Source organism: Lissotriton vulgaris, chromosome 4_1, assembly GCF_964263255.1.
Source record: "Lissotriton vulgaris chromosome 4_1, aLisVul1.2, whole genome shotgun sequence".
NCBI classification, from domain to species: Eukaryota; Metazoa; Chordata; class Amphibia; order Caudata; family Salamandridae; genus Lissotriton; species Lissotriton vulgaris.
In genome coordinates this window covers 319553996-319573922 of record NC_141691.1, presented here as the reverse complement: position 1 = coordinate 319573922, position 19927 = coordinate 319553996, and the positions used below count along the sequence as shown (strand labels likewise).

The 19927-nt window shown below is 51.7% G+C and overlaps 1 protein-coding gene across 16 annotated transcripts in view; it reads right to left on the bottom strand.

Annotated features, from left to right (window-relative positions):
- The window catches only part of MAP7D3 (MAP7 domain containing 3), a 1137171-nt gene that overhangs the window by 564329 nt on the left and 552915 nt on the right, over positions 1-19927 (bottom strand). For all 16 annotated transcript variants that reach the window (XM_086918652.1, XM_086918653.1, XM_086918658.1 and 13 more), the window contains one exon: positions 19652-19787. In XM_086918652.1, the coding sequence (XP_086774778.1) occupies positions 19652-19787 (136 nt within the window). The remainder of the gene's footprint in view (positions 1-19651; positions 19788-19927) is intronic.

Here is a 19927-nt window from a genome sequence, read left to right as displayed (position 1 = left end):
CATTAAGACCTTTAAATAATTAAGGCCTTTAAATCAATCTTTGGGGTTTCTAGGTCAACCAGCCAAGCAGAAATTAGATTGGAGTTTGGCCTACAAAGACGGTCCATGGTATTGCAAGGGTCATTTTTGAAATGTATATATTCCATGTTTACATCTGACCTAACTTCCCTAGCGAACACATGTTGCCAAGAAATAATAAATTCTGCCTATACAGCTACTTGGCGATCAAGAGTTTCGATTTGCAGATAGGGCTGACAAAATGACATGCCTAGTTTTAAACAAATTTATGAAAAACAAATTAATAAATAGCTCCAGCGGCTAAAACTTATTCACGGTCTATTATTAACTATCATCCGTCTTTGCGAATCTAACCTTAGCTGAACGCCTAGATTTCTAAAAATAAGATTGGGCATAAATTCAACCAAGGAGGGTACGCCGCCCTGGATTTAGCAACTGCCAAATACTAAATGTAGACTGTGTGGGTGGTCATGTGAAACCTTATTACATATAGTATGTGTGTGCCCTAAATTGCTTAAAATTCACCACACACTTAAAACCATCATTCCTTAAGGCAGGGGTAAGATCATCCCACCAGGCACTTATCTTATGTTTAGCGGGTGAGTCCATTCCATTGCTATGTCAACTGATAACATTTTTAGCTAGTGTTGACAAATTATTAATACTCCCTTCTTGAGGCTTATCTTAAGGAATCACGAACAATACTGGTTGTATTAAGAATGTTGACATCTTGAATGATTTAGTACCCGATTACCACTGGAATTAGGCCCTATAAGAAACCTGTAAACATATTAATGCACTTTAGTGCTTATTTTCACAATGTAACCTTTGGTTTAAAATTTTAGACGTACATCAACTTCAGATAAACAGTCTGAATTATATAGCGTCACCTTAATGTTTATTTGCATATTGGCTTGTAATGATTTAGTTTATGTACATTGGCACTTTATTGTATGTTTGCACAATGTAATATAAAGTTCACTGCTAGTTTTTACCGCATATTTTCAGGAATGAAATGATAATACATTATCGGTTTTAAGAATATATTGTGTTTGTCTAAAAACGATGTTTATGTGAAGTGTTGTGTTCTGTTACGGCATATAACCATAGTAAAAATCTTTTGTTCAGTCGAATATTGCTTAAAGTAACTGAGAACTGTGTTTCTTTTTATTGTCATGTTTTAATTGCAATGATCTTTATTAACTAAGCAATAAAGAATCAATCAATCAGAGAGCACAAGGGAGGAAGAAAGTCCTCCTCCTCCCAGACTGTAGGTGAGGGTCAGCCTCCTCAGGGAACAGATCTACCCATTATAAAGAAACTGCCCCAGAGAAGGTCAGGCCTGTCTTGATAGAGCAACCTAGGGCAGAGGAATATTCCAATGAGGTACCAAGTCTGGAACAGGTATCCTGCCCCTCTCTGCCAAGCCTCAGCCAGCCAGGTGCAGCAGAGTACAGGGATGTCAGTGGACCCCACAGAACCCACTGCCAAGAGGAATCCCCTCATCCACAGATGAGGGACTACCAGCCGAGTAGTACTAGCCAGGTGGAATGCCCTCAACAATCTGAGGGATCCCTCTTACACTTAGCAAGCGATATCCCCCAAATGGACTGATTATTGGGCAAAGCAAGACCTGGGCTGTCTCAGACTTGCACTGGCCCCACTTAGTTCCAGACCAAAAGGCCCAACCAAAAACTGGAATCAGCAAAAGGTTGACTACTAGGGATAAGTACAAGCCAGCCATGAGGAAAAAGGCCTCTGTTGTGGCCAGTGCTCTGAGGAAGTTGAGACCAACCCTGTTAGGGCCTCACTTCCCTATTCAGACACCCCACACGCCCCTGTCTTGGCATTAAAGGTTGACAGGTAGACACCCCCAACTTTTGAGAGGGTCCCAGCCTCTACAGGGAAAAACTTCGCAGTGAACAATACAAAATTGAGTTATCTATATCAGTTCAGTTGGACCATCCTTATATGACCACTTAGAACAAAGAGTCACCTGGGCAAGGTAAGCCCCATCTCCTTCGTTTTGGGGAGGCGAGGGGGGTATGCAGGAAGGTAGTATAATTCTAGCATAGTTATCCCCACTTTTTGCCTGTGTCAGTGTGTTTTACTGTGGTACCCAGGGCATAGGTACACCTGGGGTCTCCCATGTACTGCAACATGCATTATGCCATCCATGAGAGAGCACTCAAACTGTGACTATAGGTCTGCCAATGCAGCCTATGTAAGCTGGTGCTAGTACAACTTAAGACAGAAGTAGGTTTTCTTATAGATGGAGTCACTACACTTAAAACCTATAAGTCACCGCCAAGGCAGGCCTTCCACTCCTGAAGGCAGGCTGCTGGATTACAGGTGTGTGGGTGCCCCTGCATGAGCAGGACACCCCTACAAACCCCAGAGTCGATTCTCCAGGCTTTGTAACTACAGCCAGCTATTTCGATACATATAGTGGACATCCACCAGTACGCGATGGCTAACTATATAGTGGCTGTGCCGAACCTAGGCATGTTTGGTATCAAACATGTTGGAATCATACCCCAACATGGTTACCAGTGTCGGAGGTATGATTCCATGCACTGGGGGTCTCCTCCGGGAAGCCCTCTGTACTACCGATAACAGCCTTCCAGGGTCTGTCAGCAAGCTAGTCCTGCTGCCGACCACAGACACAACCCCTGCTGAGCTGAGCTTGAGCAGGGGAAGGTAGAACAATAGGTTTCCTGTCACAGGGAGGTGTGTCCACCTCCCAGACAGGACTTAGTGTATTGGGCTGGGGGCACTTGCCAGCGCCACCAGTTTTGAAGGGCACATTTGGTGCCCTCCTTGCATACTCCAGTTAGAACCCGTCCAGGGAGTCCTTCGCTCCTGCTCGGACGTGAAACTAGACATGGGAGTATTCTCCCCTCTGTCCAGGCCCTCCTGTGGGAGGAACCCCTCAGTCGTCCTAACCCCGTTCTTAGGGTTTTAAAAGGACTTACCTGTAGGTGGGTCCTCAGATTCGTTCGGGACAAGACCAAAGTCCGAAACCACGCCACTCTTCGTCCATCTGGACATTTGGACTTCGCCTAGAACAGAGACTGCATCACGGAAGACTCTTGCGGCTCCTGGTCTCGCTGTTCTGCACATCTTTTTTGTCATCTTTTTCTGTGCTTCTTCCAGGATCTTCAAAAGACCTGTGGGCATCAAGGACACACGAAGCAATCTCCCTTGAAGTTAAGCAGACCCCCCCCCCTGCATGTGCAGCCACAGCAATGAAGAGGACTGGTTATCTGCTCCTGCCGTCCTACAGACTTCGAAAGGCTCAGCAACACTGGTGGCGGTTCTGCAACTCCCTCGAGGCCCGACCTGTCCTCTCTGCAATTTTGAGGCCAGTATCCCTCATCGGAACCGCTGGGACCGTACCCCTGAGCACTGCCTCGACTTGCAGTTGCCAATGCTTTTTAGCTAAGCACTCCAGAGATCTTCGGGCTAAAAGAAGCTCCATCCTCCAGAATCTCTCCCTGCCAAGATCAGTGTACTCACCGCATCATCTACACAATGGGCTTCATCTTTGGTGAGCTGCTTGAGTTCCTCTTGCGACTCTGGGGCCTTTGGGTCCTCTTGAGGTTCTTCCCCATGTTTCAGTGGGCTCCTCTGCTTGCTTGTGTCCTGCTCCGACTCTCCTGCACGTAATGAGTTCCTAGGAACTTGCTGCCCCCAACATTGCTTCTTCTTCGCTTTCCACGCCAGTTGCAGCTGCCAAGGCTCCTGGCCTGCCCAGCTTTGGTTGGTCCTCACAGCTGCAGCGACAAGGTCACCGGTATCACTCCTACATCCTCCGTGGGTGGGTGTTGCTCTTCCGTGCCTTTTGGTCACCTCCGAGTGGCATAGACTCTGTCTCATCTGCTTGGGGGTTCTTCTCTGTAAGAATACACCCTTGGTTTCTACCGGACTCTTGCACAGTCTTTACCATTGTGGACTATGCCAGTTTCCCACATCACTTTGCAACTATGCACCCGGCTTCCCTGGTGTAGGTATTCTGGTTTTTGTGTTATCCACGGGTGGGGTGACTCTCCAACCTTCTGTCTTCCACTGGGTTTCTTCAGGGTTCATTGGGAAGGGTCCTTCTTCAAAACTCCAACCTCGAGTTTCCAGTTGATTTCTAATAAGTACACAGCTGTGTTTCCACTCTGCACACAGCCTCTGTGGGGTTCCTGGGTACTTACCTTGGGTGGGTCCTTGTGTCCGAAGCTCCTCTGAGTCACCTGGTCCAAGTCCCGACTTCGGTTGCAGTTCGCATGCCACTTTTTTAGTATTTGATTTGGTCTCCCCATGGAGACCACTGTGTATTGTGCTTACTGTCCTATTTGCAATTGAAGTATTGTTGTGTATTTGCGTTAATATCTCTGAGTAGAAGATATACCAATGTCTGACTGTTGTGTAATAAATAGACCTATTTTTATATATACACTGTGTAGTTCTCTTTTGTTTAACCTACACTACATGATTAGATCTGGTAAAATAAGCTGCTTAACACTCCTCTTAGATAAGCCTGAAAGCTGCACTCCACAGCTACCACTTAAAGAGCTTTCTAAGGGTGTCTAAGATCACTAAAATCACCATAAGGGTTGCCTGGATTAGTGCAAGGTGCTTCACTTAATAAGTGTGCACCACATACTAAGCCAGACTCCAACAGTTGGAATTACATTCACTGGTAAAGGAGCATACTTAAGATTTGAGCCTAGTTTGTTCCTTCCAGATTCTTCTTTTGCTTATGGCAGAGACCCTCATTATGTAGCTTTCTCAGCTGCTCAGAGAAGTCATGCATAGGAGGATTCATTCTCAAATTCGTCCAGATGGACAAGTATTCAATATTTTCTTATCACCCAGTAATCTACACCTGCTTGTCTGCATCCTCCAGTAGGCCATTGGGGAAGCATGCAATCCAGATCAAGGCACATTTGGATAGGGAATAGATCTTAAATAACCCCCTCTTGGATGTCACTGGACAGTACCAAGGAGAGAGGAGTACTTCACTCAAGAAAGTGATCAATGCGGGGTGATGCTTAGTGTACATAGCAGGAAGAGGAATAGACTTTCTCTTTGAATGGAAATAACCTCCAGATGTCTACAAATCTGTGATCTTCCCATAACATCCATAGACAGTTCTCTTTAACCATTACACTATTCCACAGTGCCAGTTCATTCAATGAGGATCAAGAGCCACATTCCTGTCACTCCCCCCAGTATGATCTTAGTATCCCCAAATTCAGTTAGTAGATGTGAAGGCATAGACAAATCAAACCTCTTGTTAGTAACAGGCTAACCTTACAATCCGTATGCAATCTAGGGTTTTAAAAACATATCTGTAGTCTCAACTGTCCATGTTTTAAGTAGCTTGTGATGTAATGTTTTATGAAACAGACTTGCTATCCCACATTTCTTCAAACTAGGATGTACCTCAAAGGGGGATTCAAGAGGGTCACAGAAAATTATTGCAAACAACCCTACCCACCCAATTCGATATAAACTTTACAGACTCATGAGGTGATAGGCGTCTCTTTTGGAAGCAAACATCCTCAAGCCACCTGCTTCTGAGAACATAACGTGAAAGGCCATCCACATTAAGTGAAATGATTGTAACTGTGGTAGCTTGAGAAGCAGGAGTAGTTCAAGTGTTGCCCATTGGACCACTGAGGACAAGGGAAAAGAGGATTAGATGGGAATAAAGGTGAAAGCGGAGATATGGGGGACATCTAAAAGTATGGTGGAGAGTTCTGTACTTGAATCAGCGGGCCAAACTCCATCAGCAGCAACTGACTGCCTGTAGGTTAAAGTTAGTATCAACAAATAAGAAGTTTTTTCCTTGAGACCATGGGACTAGTGGATAGCTGGCGGCTTTTACATCCCACGCTCTGTCATTTTTCCTTCCATTCCGGCACCCATGGTAGTCTCTCGGATAGACTATGTTCTTACATTGGCTGCACATGCGCCTGCCGTTTCTGAGGCCCGTTTTTTGGCACGGGGCATTTCCGACCATTCCCCGCTGTGGGTCTCTTTTGATTTTGACATTGTCTTGTCGGATCGGCCGGTGGCAGTTAATCCATGGTATTTCCGCAATCCCAAAACTCGCAATCTCTTAGCCAAGGCCATCGACCTCTATTTTTCTGAAAATGAGGGATCGGTTGGTTCGGCTGCGACTCTATGGGAGGCGTTTAAGACTGTTTTGAGGGGTGAGGCTTTCGCTCTTATAGCAGAGGCCCGTAGAGTCAGGGGTGCCGATTTGGTGCGCCTCAAGGAGGAGATCATGGAGCTTGACTCCCAGTTGGAGACAGAACCTGATCCCGCTCTCCTGCACGACCTTTCCCTCAAACAGTCGGAATACCGTGACCTTGCCACGAACGCTGCCCTAGCTTTAGCTAAGGAACAGCAGGGTCGGATATACGACGTCGGCGACAAGGCTGGGAAGTTGCTGGCCTGGCTGGACAGGAGAGAGATGGCTAGTCGTGTCGTACCCGAGATACTGGGGGAAGACGGAGTTGTCGTCTCTGATCCCAGTGCCATTGCCGAGTCCTTCGCTGACTACTTCCGAGGTGTTTACACCTCTGTTTCGGACCGGTCTGAGATCGATTCGACAGCGCTTCTCTCGACCGTCGAACTTCCTGTCTTTCGGATGAGGAGTGCGACGACTTGGCCAGAGGCATCTCTGCTGATGAGATCGCCCTTGCGATCCGCTCATTGCGATCGGGCAAGGCACCTGGCCCCAACGGCAGCCCGGTTGAGTTATATAAGATCAGGCCGGATGTGGTTTCCCCACACCTGCGTACCATGTTTCTGGAAGCGCGGGACGCCGGCCTTCTTCCCTTAGACCAGAGGTTGGCCACCATTGTGGTCATCCATAAGGAAGGGAAGCCGAGAGACTTGTGTCGCTCTTATCGTCCCATTTCTCTCCTTAATGCTGAGCCTAAGATTCTCGCCAAGCTACTCGCTAATCGACTGATTGGAGTTATCGGCGACTTAGTGCACCCGGACCAGTCGGGCTTTATTCCTCACCGCAACACTGCCCTTAACTTGCGTAGACTCCACGGCGCCCTGGCCAGGGCCCACACCCTGGAAGAGCCGGCAGTCCTTGCTTCCTTGGACGCCACGATGGCTTTTGACTCCCTTGAGTGGAGTTACCTTTGGGCGGTGTTGACGAAGCTCGGTTTTGGCCCAGTGTTCGTGGGTTGGGTGAAGCTCCTCTATGCCGGCCCACTGGCTAACGTTGCCGTCAATGGCCGCATCTCGGCATCTTTTGCCCTTCATAGGGGCACCAGACAGGGCTGCCCCTTGTCGCCTCTCTTGTTTGCGCTCGCTCTTGAGCCGCTTGCGGCCATGTTGCGCACACACCCGGATCTGCACGGCATAAGCTGGGCCCCTGGCTTCGAGGACAGAATCTCTCTCTATGCCGATGACATTCTGCTCTACCTCACCTCCCCTTGTAAGTCACTCATTGTGGCATGCGATGTACTTAGACTTTTTGGACAGTACTCTGGCCTCGTTATTAACTGGGCCAAGTCCTCCCTATACGTACTGAAAGGGGACACACCACGCCTCCCTAGAGGCTGTAACATCCAGGTGGCCAGCCAGGGCTTTAAATACTTGGGGATTTATATCTCTGGTAATGCGAAGGCGCGATACGACCACAACTTGCTTCCCCCTCTTCTGCGCCTCCGGCGTGATGTGGAGGGTTGGCGCAAGCTTCCACTTTCTTTACTTGTACGCGCGGCATTATTTAAGATGATGTCTTTGCCCAGGTTCCTGTATGCCCTGCAGAACACCCAAGATCCGGTTCCCGCCCGCTACTTTCGAGAGATTGAGGGCCTTCAACGTGCCTTGCTCTGGGACGGCCGTCCCCGCGTCGCTATCACGAAGCTCACGCTTCCGTGGTACGACGGGGGTATTGCACTACCAGATGTGCGCAGGTATTACTGGGCCTCCCAGTTGGCGGCTATCAATCATGGTTTCTACGGTCTGGAGAATAACCCTGGCTACGCAATGGATAAGTGGCTTTTGGGTGGCGGTAATTACTACAGGGCGCTGTATTTGAGGTCTCTGGATAGGCGGATGTCGGGTCCAACGAAAACTGCGGTCCACATTTGGCGGACGATTACCAAGGCGCAGGGCTGGCAGGGCAGGCTGACTAGATTCACCCCTTTGTATGACTCCGATATTTTGGGCAAGTTATGGCACACCAAGGGATTTGATAAATGGGATCTCATAGGTATTTCCAGGGTGGACGATATGATCTCAAAGGGCGAGATTAAGACCTTCTCCCAGCTGCAGGCTGAGTATCAGCTGGGCAGCTCGGAGTCCTTCCGTTATGCCCAGCTGCGACACGCGCTGCTCTCTGCTAAGCCGGCAGAAGGGGCGAATCCAGAAAGCTCCCCTTTGGAGGACAGGGTGTTAGATGGCCATATGCCTGACAGTGCCATCTCACTGTCGTATAAAAAACTAATTAATGCTCGCACTGACCTTCTCCTCGGTGTACGGGATCAGTGGGTGCGTGATGGCCTGGAGATCGACGACGAGGATTGGCAGAGCGCTGTGTCTTCCCCTAAGGAATCGTATAAGCTAAGTGTCCAGGTAGGAATCATTTATAATGTAAATTTAACATTCAACAGTGTCATAGCTATGCTCACTAAATTGAGGGAAGTGACCGAAGGGTTTCAGTAACAGCCAACATTGAATAGTATCAAAAATATATTTATTTCTTTTTTTGGTTTTAAATTATGAACCTTTTTATATATTACAACTTGATCCAAGAATCAGAAATCAGAATCAGAAATCTGGCAACATTAAACCACCAAAACCATATCTCACAAATCATATGGTGGCATATACACACCTTTACCACATAGTGTGGACACAATGAAGGACCACATGCACGTTATTACATATGCAGCCAAATTCACAAATTATTATTTCACGTGAATTATACAATATGATTGTGTAAAAGGTGTTAGGCGTCGACGTTTCGGTCCATGTAGGCCAAAAAGATCCGGAGGACCATCTTGAGGACAAAAAGGTTGCACAGGGGTATCTGTGTACTATGTAGTGTTTGCAAAGCCAAAAACGCCTCACAGGTCGTTATCTGGCGGCCGCCCACACTTTTTGCTGACCGAAAGACGCCGGCTCAGAGGAGTCCGATTGTCTTCTCCGTGGTAGAAGTCGCCATTTCCTCTCGTCTTCGGCTGGTGCAGTTCAAAATCCTGCACAGGGTGTACGTGACTGGCCCCCGGCTTGTGCATATGGGCTACTCGACCGATGGGCTCTGTCGCCGTGGCTGCAGCGCCTCTGCTACTTTTATGCACATTCTTTGGGAATGCCCCGTCATAGCCTCCTACTGGAGACGTGTGCACCGGATTATGGACGAGGTGACTGGGGTGGTGGCAACTGCGGAAGCTAGGAGGTGTCTCCTCAACATCTGGGAACCATCCGATCACAATGTGGCTCAGATGCAGTGGGTGACCCTTGGCAACATGGTGGCCAAACGCGATATCGCGCAGAAATGGGGGGCTGCGGCGGCTCCCCTGGTGGTACAATGGAAAGCCAACATGGATTGGTGTATGTTTAGGGAAAAGACGGTCTATGTTGCCAGGGGTAAGCCCAAAAAGTGGACGAAAGTGTGGGGGGCCTGGAATGCTTACAGGGGAGATATTTGCTTGCCCCCGGAATCTGTCTCTTTGGAGGAACATCTGTCACCATAACCTGTGACACCAACTGTGATACGTTGTACTGCTGGATCCTGTCTCCTCTTCTTCCCTCCTTCTATCCTGTTCTACTCTCCTGTATCCGTGCTTATGTGTTCGCTGTCCCCCTGCCCCGCTGCCAACACCTCGAAGGCTTCTTCTATTCCATTGCCACTCTTTAGCGCCCTTTGGCGTTTTCTTCTTTTCCTTGTTCTATGTTCCTTTTATGATATAAAATTATAAAAACAACCTTCATTGTACTGTGACCACTGTTCTTGCACTATTGCTCTTCTGATTCACCGTGCTGCCTTGCCTCCGGGATGTTAGGCTGAATAGCTGTGTGCACTTTTTAAATAAAGGTTTTAAAAATTAAAAAAACAAAAAACAAATAAGAAGTTTGGAGCTCACCACTGTAGGGGAGACGACTGGAAATTCAATGCCCCATGGTGCTGTTGGGGACGCCTAGTGGGAGAGTGGATGAACAGAAGAAAGGAGCAGGCAGAAGTAAGGGGCTCAGAGGTGAGTAATCTTGAAGGGAACGGCCCATGAAGATCTCCGATGAGTGCCAGGGAATAGGGCAAAAGGTTGTAAGATTAGAGGTCACAGAGAGATCAACAACCTTAGAACTAGTTGGTGAACAAGGCTATGAAAATACTGGAGAGGCAAGACAAAGCCACCATGCAAATCAGAGCCATAACTCAAGCAACAATAAGCAGAACAAATAAGCCAAAAGAATATTTTAGCACTTCCTCAGTGGAATCGTCAAGCTTATCAGACGTCACAAACAGGTTTGAGATGCGGACAGGAGTAATCTGTCCTTATATGGTACTTAAATAATATGATGAAGACCCCTTCCTACATGAGCCTCTACGAGCAATGTTTGTTGTCAAAAAGTCATAACAAAGGTGATATAGAAAGGGCCTCAAATAGGTAGTGGGGTGCTCTTGAATCTCCAGACCAATTTCCATCTGGGTTGATTGAACGATGTTCAGAAAGTGCTGCAGCGCATCTGGGTCAGAGTTCTCAAACCGGTTGCTGTCAATTGTAATAAGCATAACTGTTAGATCCATGAGAGATTTGAAGTTCGATTTCCACAGTATGAGTAGCATGAGCAAAGTAGTCAGCTGAAGTATGAACAGAGTGTCTGTCAAAATGAAATTAACACTTGTAACAGTTCTAAACCATTGGTTAGAAAAGTAAATGAAACACCCTCAAAAACTCAATGTTATTCGGAAAAAGCGGTATATATGTTTTGTCCGCCCCACATTGATGTTGTGGCAGTTATCATTGGATGTTCCAATACGTGCTCAGTGCCAGCCTCATGCAGAGGCACCTCTGGTAGAGAATGCAGTGTCCAGAGATTGAGGGTTACCCCCACAAAGAATGTGAACAAAACAAGACAAGAATTCTTGTTAAAAAGAGAAAGTCACCCTTATGCTTTAATGTGAGGTGAGATTCTACCATCATAAAATGAACTGATACTACAAAAAGATCGAGTTACTGGATCTCTTTATGTATTAAATATTTTATTGAGCATAGGCAAAAAACAAATGCACCTCAGGTACTTCTGCAAGGGCCGCCACCGTTCTAGGGAGGCCGGGGTCAGCGACCCCGCGGGTGCCCATCATAGGGCCAGTGGGTACAGTATCTTATTCACACAGCAAGCCGCCTACAACCCATTGGGCCGGCCGCGTCTTAAGAGGTGCTACTACGGTGCAAGCTGGTCAGTGCTAGTGCATTGCGAGAAAACACGAGAAACAAAGAACTGTGAACAACCCCACCACCCACCCCACCCCAGCCCTCCCTTCTCCTTGTCCATGTCCGGGATCCAGCTCTAGGTCGCGAGTCACTCTCAACAGTCAGCGGACGCCACTCGCGTGGGGTCCGTGCGCTTGCGGGTATGTGTTTTGGGATCCGGGAGAGGTGTTTCGGCTAAGCGTAGCAGACGCAGGTAGCGCGGGCAGCTCACCTCCCGAAACTCCCCGGTGAGCAAGGCGAGGAATGGGCGCCAGAGTTCCGCAAAGTCCGCCCCCCTTCCTGACGCTGCCAGCGATAGTTTCTCCATCCCCAGGATCGCCCACAGTCTGTGAAGCCACCCCAGTTGTTGCGGAGCTTGGGTCGCCCTCCAGTGTGCCACAATGTTTTGGACCGCAGCCCCAAGCGCAAGTGCAATCAGGCGCCCGCGCCAAGATTTCAGAGGATACATGAGTGCGTTTGGGAGGCCTAGCAGGATGTACGCTGGGAAGCGCGGCAGTTGTGTGTCTAGATGCGTATCTATAAGATCCAGGATAGGGTCCCAGTAAGGTCGCAGCGCCTTACAGCTCCACAGCAGGTGTTCCAGCGTCCCTAGTTCCCCACATCCCCTCCAGCATCTGTCACTGATCCGGGCATCCCAGTGGTGTAGTCTCTCAGGGGTGTGGTACCAGTATGTTGCTACCTTAGTTAAAGTCTCGGTAAGGCCGGTGTGGTGCGCCGAGTGTCTGGCTCTATGGTACACCCCCTCCCATTCCTTCCTAGTGAGCTGCCTCCCCAGGTCCCTCTCCCACCGGACTTGGCCCGCATTGTAGGTGTGTGCTTGCGTGAGGAGCAGCTGCTGATAGAGGTCCGATATCAACTTCTTATCCGAGGTGCGCGTCAGCAGCCATCGTTCGTAGGGTGTGAGGGGCCGTTGGGCTCCGGGTTGGATCGAGGGGTGGAGTACCCAGTGGCGCACCTGTAGGTACTGCAAACGTTCCGATTCGGCCACGCCGTAATCTGCTTTGACCTGCCGGAACGGCAGAATGCCCTTGGTGTCGAACATGTGTCCTGCCGCGCGACAGGGTGTCGTCCGCCACGTCGTGAACGCGCTGGAGTCCAAGCCCGGTGTGAAGTCTGGGTTCTCAAAGATGGGGGTCATGGGCGAGGGGAAGGTGGTCAGCCCCTTGGCCACGGCTACCCTATCCCACACTCGCAGGGCGGTGCTGGTGATTTCAGAGGCGTACAGGTTAGGGGGACGGTGTCGGCGCGGGAGGAAGGGCACGCCTTGGAGGGTGCGGCCGGCCACTGCCTGGTCCAGGAAGAGCCAGTGCTTACCGGACTCCAGCTGGAACCACTCCACAAAGGTGCGTAGCTGTGCTGCCTGGAAGTACAGCGTAAGGTCAGGCACGCCGACGCCCCCGTTCGCGGGGGGTAGGGTGGCGAGAGTATGCTTGAATCTGGGTCGTCGGCCGTTCCAGATGAACCGTGACAGTTCCGACTGAGTTTGTTGGAGCCAACCCGCCGGGGGGTTCAGAGGAAGCGTCTGGAATAGGTACAGAATCTGCGGTAGCAGTGTCATTTTGACTGCGGCAATTCTGCCCAACCACGATAGCGTAAGTGGCTTCCAACGTCGGAGTTGCTCCCGGAGTTTGCGGGTGAGGGCCTCATAGTTGGCTCGCGCGGTGCCACGGACAGTAGGAGCTAGGCGAACGCCCAGATAAGGGACGGTAGCGTCCGACCATTGGAATTGGAATTCCGATTTAATCTCGTCCACCGCCTCCGGGCTTAGTGAGATGTTCAAGGCCTCAGATTTGGCTTCGTTGATTTTGAAGCCCGAGGCCAGGGCGAAGGTGTGTAGCTCCACAAAGAGAGCGCGCAGGGATCGCATCGGGTCAGTGAGGGACAACAGGACGTCATCGGCGTATAGGCTGATTGTGTGCGTGTCGGCCCCAAATTTAATACCGGAAATGAGAGCATGTTGCCGCACCCTCTGAGCCATCGGCTCCATGTACAATGCGAACAAGAGTGGTGACAGCGGGCAGCCCTGGCGCGTGCCTCTGCCAATGTCGAACCTCGGGGAGGTGTGACCGTTCACTCGTACCGCGGCGTTGGGCCGGCGATAGCAGTTGAAGATGCGGTGGCGAAGTTTCTCCCCAAAGCCGAAGTGGCGGAGGACCTGATCAAGGTACGGCCAGTGCACTCTGTCGAAGGCTTTCTCCGCATCGATGGTGAGCAGCATGCAGCCGGGTTTAGTGCGTGATCCGGCCTCAATGAGGTGTAGCACCCGCTTAGTGTTATCGCTGGTCTGCCGTTGGGGGATAAAGCCCGCTTGGTCGGGGTCTATCAGTTGTTGCATATAGGGGGCGATGCGGCTCGCGAGTATGCCAGTGTAGAGTTTCAGGTCTATGTTCAGTAGCGATATGGGTCTGTAGGAGCCGCAGAGTGCCGGATCACGACCCGGTTTGGGAATGACAGAGATAGACGCCTCCAGCAGATCCGGATGTATGGCGCCAGGTGTGTCAAATGTGTTGAATAGGTCACGCAGGAGGGGGGCAAGTCGCTGGCAAAAGGTCTTGTAGAACGCCGCGGTATAGCCGTCGGGTCCCGGGGATTTCCCGACTTTTAGGCGGGCAATGGCCGAAATGACCTCTTCCAGGCCTATGGGCCGCTCCAGGAAGTCCGCCTGGGCTTGGGTAAGGGCGGGGAGGTCCGCGCCTCGCAAATAGGCTGGACTGGCGTCAGGGTCCAGGTGATCCGCGTCGTAGAGCGCCGAGTAGTACGTGTAGGCGGTGGTTTGGGGGTGCGTTTGCCGCCAGAGGTCGATGAGGCCCAGGTCCGCCAGGTGTGCGTGACCTGCCGCTGTGAGCGCTCCTACTTGACCTGATCTCTGTCCCGAGCGATCCGCCGTGTTATGAAAGACTAGGTTGAGGTCCCCCCCTAGCAGCAGGTGAGTGTGTGTGGTGGCTGTGATCGTCTCCAGGGCTGTGTGCAGGAACCTTTCTTGGCCCTCATTCGGACCATAAACTGAGCCCACAAGCAGGGTGTGACCCGCGAGTTGGAAGCTATAGAGTAGGAGCCGCCCTCTAACTTCGGCTTCTTTTTGGAGGACTTTCCCCTCAAAGGACTTAGCCACTAGGATCGCCACCCCCGCAGACTTCTTCGGGGAAGAGGAAAAGAACTGCCACGGGAACGCGCGGGATTTGAGTCTATGCTGGTCGCTGCGCACAAGGTGTGTTTCTTGGAGGAGGCAGATGTCCGCCTTGGAGCGCTCGAGATAGGATAAGATCGCCCTGCGTTTGTTCGGGCTGTTGAGACCCCGCACGTTAAGCGTAAGCACTATGAGGTGTCGTGGCATATCTGGGATTGTACGAGTAGAGCCAAGCCTGCCCGGTGGCCGTGAGTGTGGGCCCACGGGTCGTGGAAGACGCTGCGCTAGGGGCCGCGGTAGGGCAACCCTCGGCGACCGAACCTTCTGGACAAGGAGAACCCTCCCACCCCTCCCCCCTCACTCCCCAGGACCCCCCCAACCCAAACTGTCCCCCCTGGTCCCCGCTCAACCGGAGCAATTGGAGCAACCCCCCCACCTGGAACCCCCTCTCACGTAGTGCAAACAGTTCCCATCCAACTCCCCGTACCCACCCCCCAACCCCTTCCACCTCCCCAACTGGTAAAGAAACATGGTCCAATATTGTCCCAGGTCCAGTCTCATGGCCACTGGACCCGCGGTAAGGTAAGTCCGTAGAGTGGGGGCCGTGGCGGCGTCGCGAGCAGGTCGGCCAGCTCGAAGCACTCCGCCACAGACGAAGAGACAAAGTCACCATCAGGGAAGACCCAGGAGCGCTCTGCACGCGCCCCCGCCGCCGGACTAGTTTAGCCCGAACCCATCATGGCTTGTGGAACCGGTGTGTCGCTCTCCCAGCGCTCAGTTATTGTTCGACGGCGCCAGGCCCTGCGCCACCGTCTCCACCGCGGCCCTCCGGCCCTCTTCTATCTCGGTCGCCGCGGGGCGTTTCGGCCTGCGTCTGCGTCGTTGCTGCTGCCAGCGGCCCGGGCCAGTCTCAGTAGAAGCCTTTTCTCCCGGCGACCCATCGTCGACCACCGGTTCCTCCAGGCCCAGCACGCGGCAAGCGTCCCTGAGGGTGCGTGGCTGATGAAGGATATTGCCGAGCCGAAAGACTAAGCGGAAGGGGTGCCCCCAACTGTAGGAAATGTTGCGCCGTCTCAGTTCCGCTGTCACTGGCCGAAAAATGCGCCGTTTCTCGAGGGTAAGTGCAGCCAGATCCTGGTAGAGCGCCGGTGCATGGTCGCCGAAGATGATCCTGTCCATGCGGCGTGCCTTGTTCAGGATCTCCTCCTTCGTCCTGAAGTCCTGCACGCACACCAAGATGTCTGGGGGGTGCGTTGCATCGGCTCTCGGCGGGCCCGTTCGGTGGGCTCTATCCAGTCGCAGGGGGGCATCCGCCTGTCGGCCCAAGATGTGGTTGAAGAGGCCCTGCGTGAACCGAAAGAGGTCTTCCGTGTCCGGGGCCATTTTCACTCCTCGGATCCTGATGTTATGCCGCCGGGAGCGGTTCTCCAAATCTTCGGCATGAGTCTGGAGATCCACCTGCTGGTCGTGGATGCGGGCCAACTCTTGCCTTAGGGCTTCTATTTCGGCGTCCCGGGTGTCGCTCTTCGTTTCCAGGTCGGCCACCCTCTCCCCTATGGCGTCGGTGTCGCGGCGGACCTCCTTGATCTCATCCTGGAGCTCCTTCTTTAGGGCGTGGATGTCTTCCCTCAGCCCCGTGAACAGGGACTCCAGAAAGGACCGCGTGACTGGAGCCTCGGGATCTTCCCCCCCAGGGGGTGGTGGGTCCACCGTCTGCTTGTCCGTGTCTCCTCGGGGGTTTGACCCCCCGGGTCCATTCCGCTTCCCCACGGTGGGGGGGGTGAAGAGATCCTTGATGGTGCGATCCTTCCTGGGCCTTCCGCCGGACATGTCGTCCCCAAGACCCCAGCCGCGTCCGCCGGTGTCACCTTCAGCTGGCCGCAGATCGTCCTTCAATCTTGGTGGGCACCGCTCCGGCCCCGGGACAACCAGCGTCGCGTGAGTGGCTCCCCCGCGATCCTCTCAGTCTTCCACCACTCCGGGGGAGCAGTGCGACGCGGCCTCTCCACAAGTCCGTGGCCGGGTCAGGGGGGGCCGTGGGACGCTCCACAAGGCTGTAGCCAGGTATAGGGGGGCCGCGTGACGGGTGCAGGAGCACCGGCTGTGGAGGGCAGGACGGAGAGCGCCGGACGGGCCGGGTGGGAGGCCGCCCAAGATGGCGCCCACGGCACACCACGATGCACTGTCCCGGGGGCGAGAGCCCAGAGTGGTCGTTGAGGCCTCCCCGCGGCAAGGGGGGTCCGCTCACCTCCGAGGGGGTCGTGGCCGGGGGGGGCTTGGCTGCTCGTGTGGGGGTCTTCAATGCCCGCTCAGGATGAGGGCCTTCGCGCTGTCCCACCACGTGCGCGGCTTCTATGGCTCCTCTCCGCACCCCCCGCACCGACCTGCCACCACCTCCCTCGACGAAGGCCCAGGTGCGCAGATGTAGCTAGGGACCGGGTAGTACCGCAGGCAGGGATGGGCGACTGCTGGGGCCTTGCCAACCGGCCCCGTGTCGGCTGAGTGTGCTGTTTAGTGTCCCGGCCTGCCGACGCGTCCCGCTGCCAGCGGACAGGACCGTGGGGGTGTCTGCCGGTCCCCGCCGACTCCCGGTGATCCCACGTGGAAGGGGGTCTGCTGGGCTGGGGGGTGGGGGCCTCCCTCACCGCCTCTCCTCACCTCCGTGTTTAGGGTCGTCCACTCGACCCAGGCCGAGTCCGCTGCCAGGCGCCACCAGCCAGGCACTCCGGGTAGCAGTAGGTCCGCGTGGTGAGCCCGCAGAAGCCCCCGGCAGATGGTCACGGGGGCCTCGCGCTCGGTCGCGCGGGCCGGGCTCACCGATGCAGCAGCCGGGCACAGACGCCCGTGACTCGGCCCGCAGGCTCCGCCCCTCGCGGCCTCGCTGTCGTTCCGCGCTCCCCTCAGGCCGTCCGTGCCGTCAGACCACCGGGCCGGGCCCAGCCGGGGTTCTGCACCAGGAATCGCCCACACAGCTGTCTAGCAGTCCCCCGCAGCAATGCCGGCCTCAGCCCGCCGGGGAAGTGCTCGGGTCCGGGCTTTCTGCTGAAAGAAACGCTGTGGATAACGGCCGGCGGCGGGAGCTCCGACAAAGCACGTCTGCTCACGCCGCCATCTTGGCCACGCCCCTACTGGATCTCTTTAGTATTATAATAGGTTTGTCGACATGTTTCAGCTCCTTTTGGCCCTGCGGGGTCTATGGAGCTTTCATCAGGCCTAACACACGTGAAAATTTGTTACTCACACAGTTCGTGTAGTATATTTGAGTGTTCACTTTCTCGCACTCAGTTATGGAAATTTGCTCTCCGCAATCCGTTTAGGAAAGGTCGTAATCTCCATCGGGGGTGCCGCTTCTTGTAGCGCAGAGCCGCGTGGTATGTAGTTCTGTGACTTGTGCTGACTCCTTTTTTCTTTTGATTAATTTGATACTTACCATAGGGAAATAAAACGGACACAATTGTTTCCTCCTCCCTACCAGTTGATTAATTATTAAAATGAAATTAACTCCCTTTTTGGCTGCTTGTAAGGTCAGGAGGACATGTTGTCACCATAGGAGATGTGACTATGTGATGTGATTTGGAGCAAGAGGCTGTGAGCAAGGACTGATGCGGTTCACCCATTTGGAAGTTGATGACCGTAGACGATTTCACACTAGGGGAAGTGGAGAGCCAGCCTAGAAGGCAAAAGTGCTTCCAGTAGGCCCACAGCCAGCTAAGGTGTTTGAGGGACCAAAGCAAACAGAGGGTCAGCAAAAGTAATTCCAGCAGGTGGAAACTTTCTTCATGAGACTGCTCTACAATAAGGAACCAGGGTTTCAGGAAGGTGACTGAGAAGAATTAATAACAAAATCTTTGAGAGAAATGTATTAGTAGAGAAAAGAACACAGAATGTACACTACAACAAACACAGAACTAAATCCACCACTAGTCTTGCGTGAGGCTTAAAAAATAGGGCCAGGTCTAATGAACCTAAGGGGCGACTTGGGTATTGAACCTCTTCGTCCCTCTGATGATGGAAATGATGGAAGCACATAACTCAGGTGAAATCAGAAATGGTGGAGTTTCCAGAGTTGTGGAAGAGTAAGATCGTAGGTCAGTGTCTCCATCAGTGCTGTTAAGTGTGGTTGGTGACATAGGTTTAGCTGAAGAAGCAAGAAGTAGATCATCTATTTAAAGTTCTTGTCTGGGCCATACTGGAGGGCAATGTTCCTCTAGAGATTACATCAGTGGGGATCTTTTCAAGGTCTCTCGTGAGAATTCTGCAACCTTTGGAAAGCCATGCAAGATACTCTTTTCCTTTTTGAGTGTCACTTCCTTCACTTTTTTCTGAACTGTATTCTCTTTAGTCTGTGAACAGAAGAGATAAAGGAGGGAGAGGCAGAGACAATATATACATATCAGCTGAATGCTCCATTGTGCCTGGAGTGGACAGTCACTGACTGCTGTGGATAATGTATATAGTCATCTTCAGCGGGGATGTGTAAAAGCTCTTCATCTAAGTGTTTAACGTGCTCTGGTGAAAAGGAAATAATGCTGACCCTCTTCCAAGACCCGATACTAGACATCAAGTGATGGTGCCAGGGACCAAAGGCAAGTGACCAAGGGATGCTGCGGACGCCTTCAAGTAAGCCCTGGAATGTAAGCAAATCTAGCTACAAATTACTCTGGCGTGATCTAGAAAAAGTTACAGTCAAGAAAAAGTTGTGGTCTTTATCTAATGTTGGAAATGGGTCCATATAAGAATTATTCATGGGCCTACATATCCATCAGAAAGACTGCTGCATGGACAAGTAACATGGTCTTTTAACCTCTTTCACAGTGCCACTGCACTTGCCCCACCACTATTCATTAGGATGTTACATTCAGGGGATTAATAGGGCTGGAAAAGAGAATAAAATACTTTCACTACAAATCTGCTTATAGGAGATGCACGAGCTTCCATCTACATTGTCCATGATAAAACGCCAACTAATTATTTTTCTTTCGTTTGATTTCAGCCCTTGAGTGTGTGTATATAGAACAATGACAATATTAGTTAAATTTACCTTTCTTCTTCAGCTTTCTGTAGCTTTTCTTGCTCATCGCGCTCTCTTTGCTCTCTTGCAAGGCGCCTTTTCTCTGCCAAAGTTTTGGCAGCTTCTTCAGCAGTTATTGTCCCAGAAGATGCTTTACCGCTCGTTTCTGTAAAATATTAGTTGTGATGTTAATGAAAGTTTCAAAATTATGTTAAATGTCCACACAAGAAGCAGTGAAACCTGATATACACAAGTGTAGTGAAAAGTCGAGAAAAAAAATAGTTTACCCTAAATCCTTTTGGTATT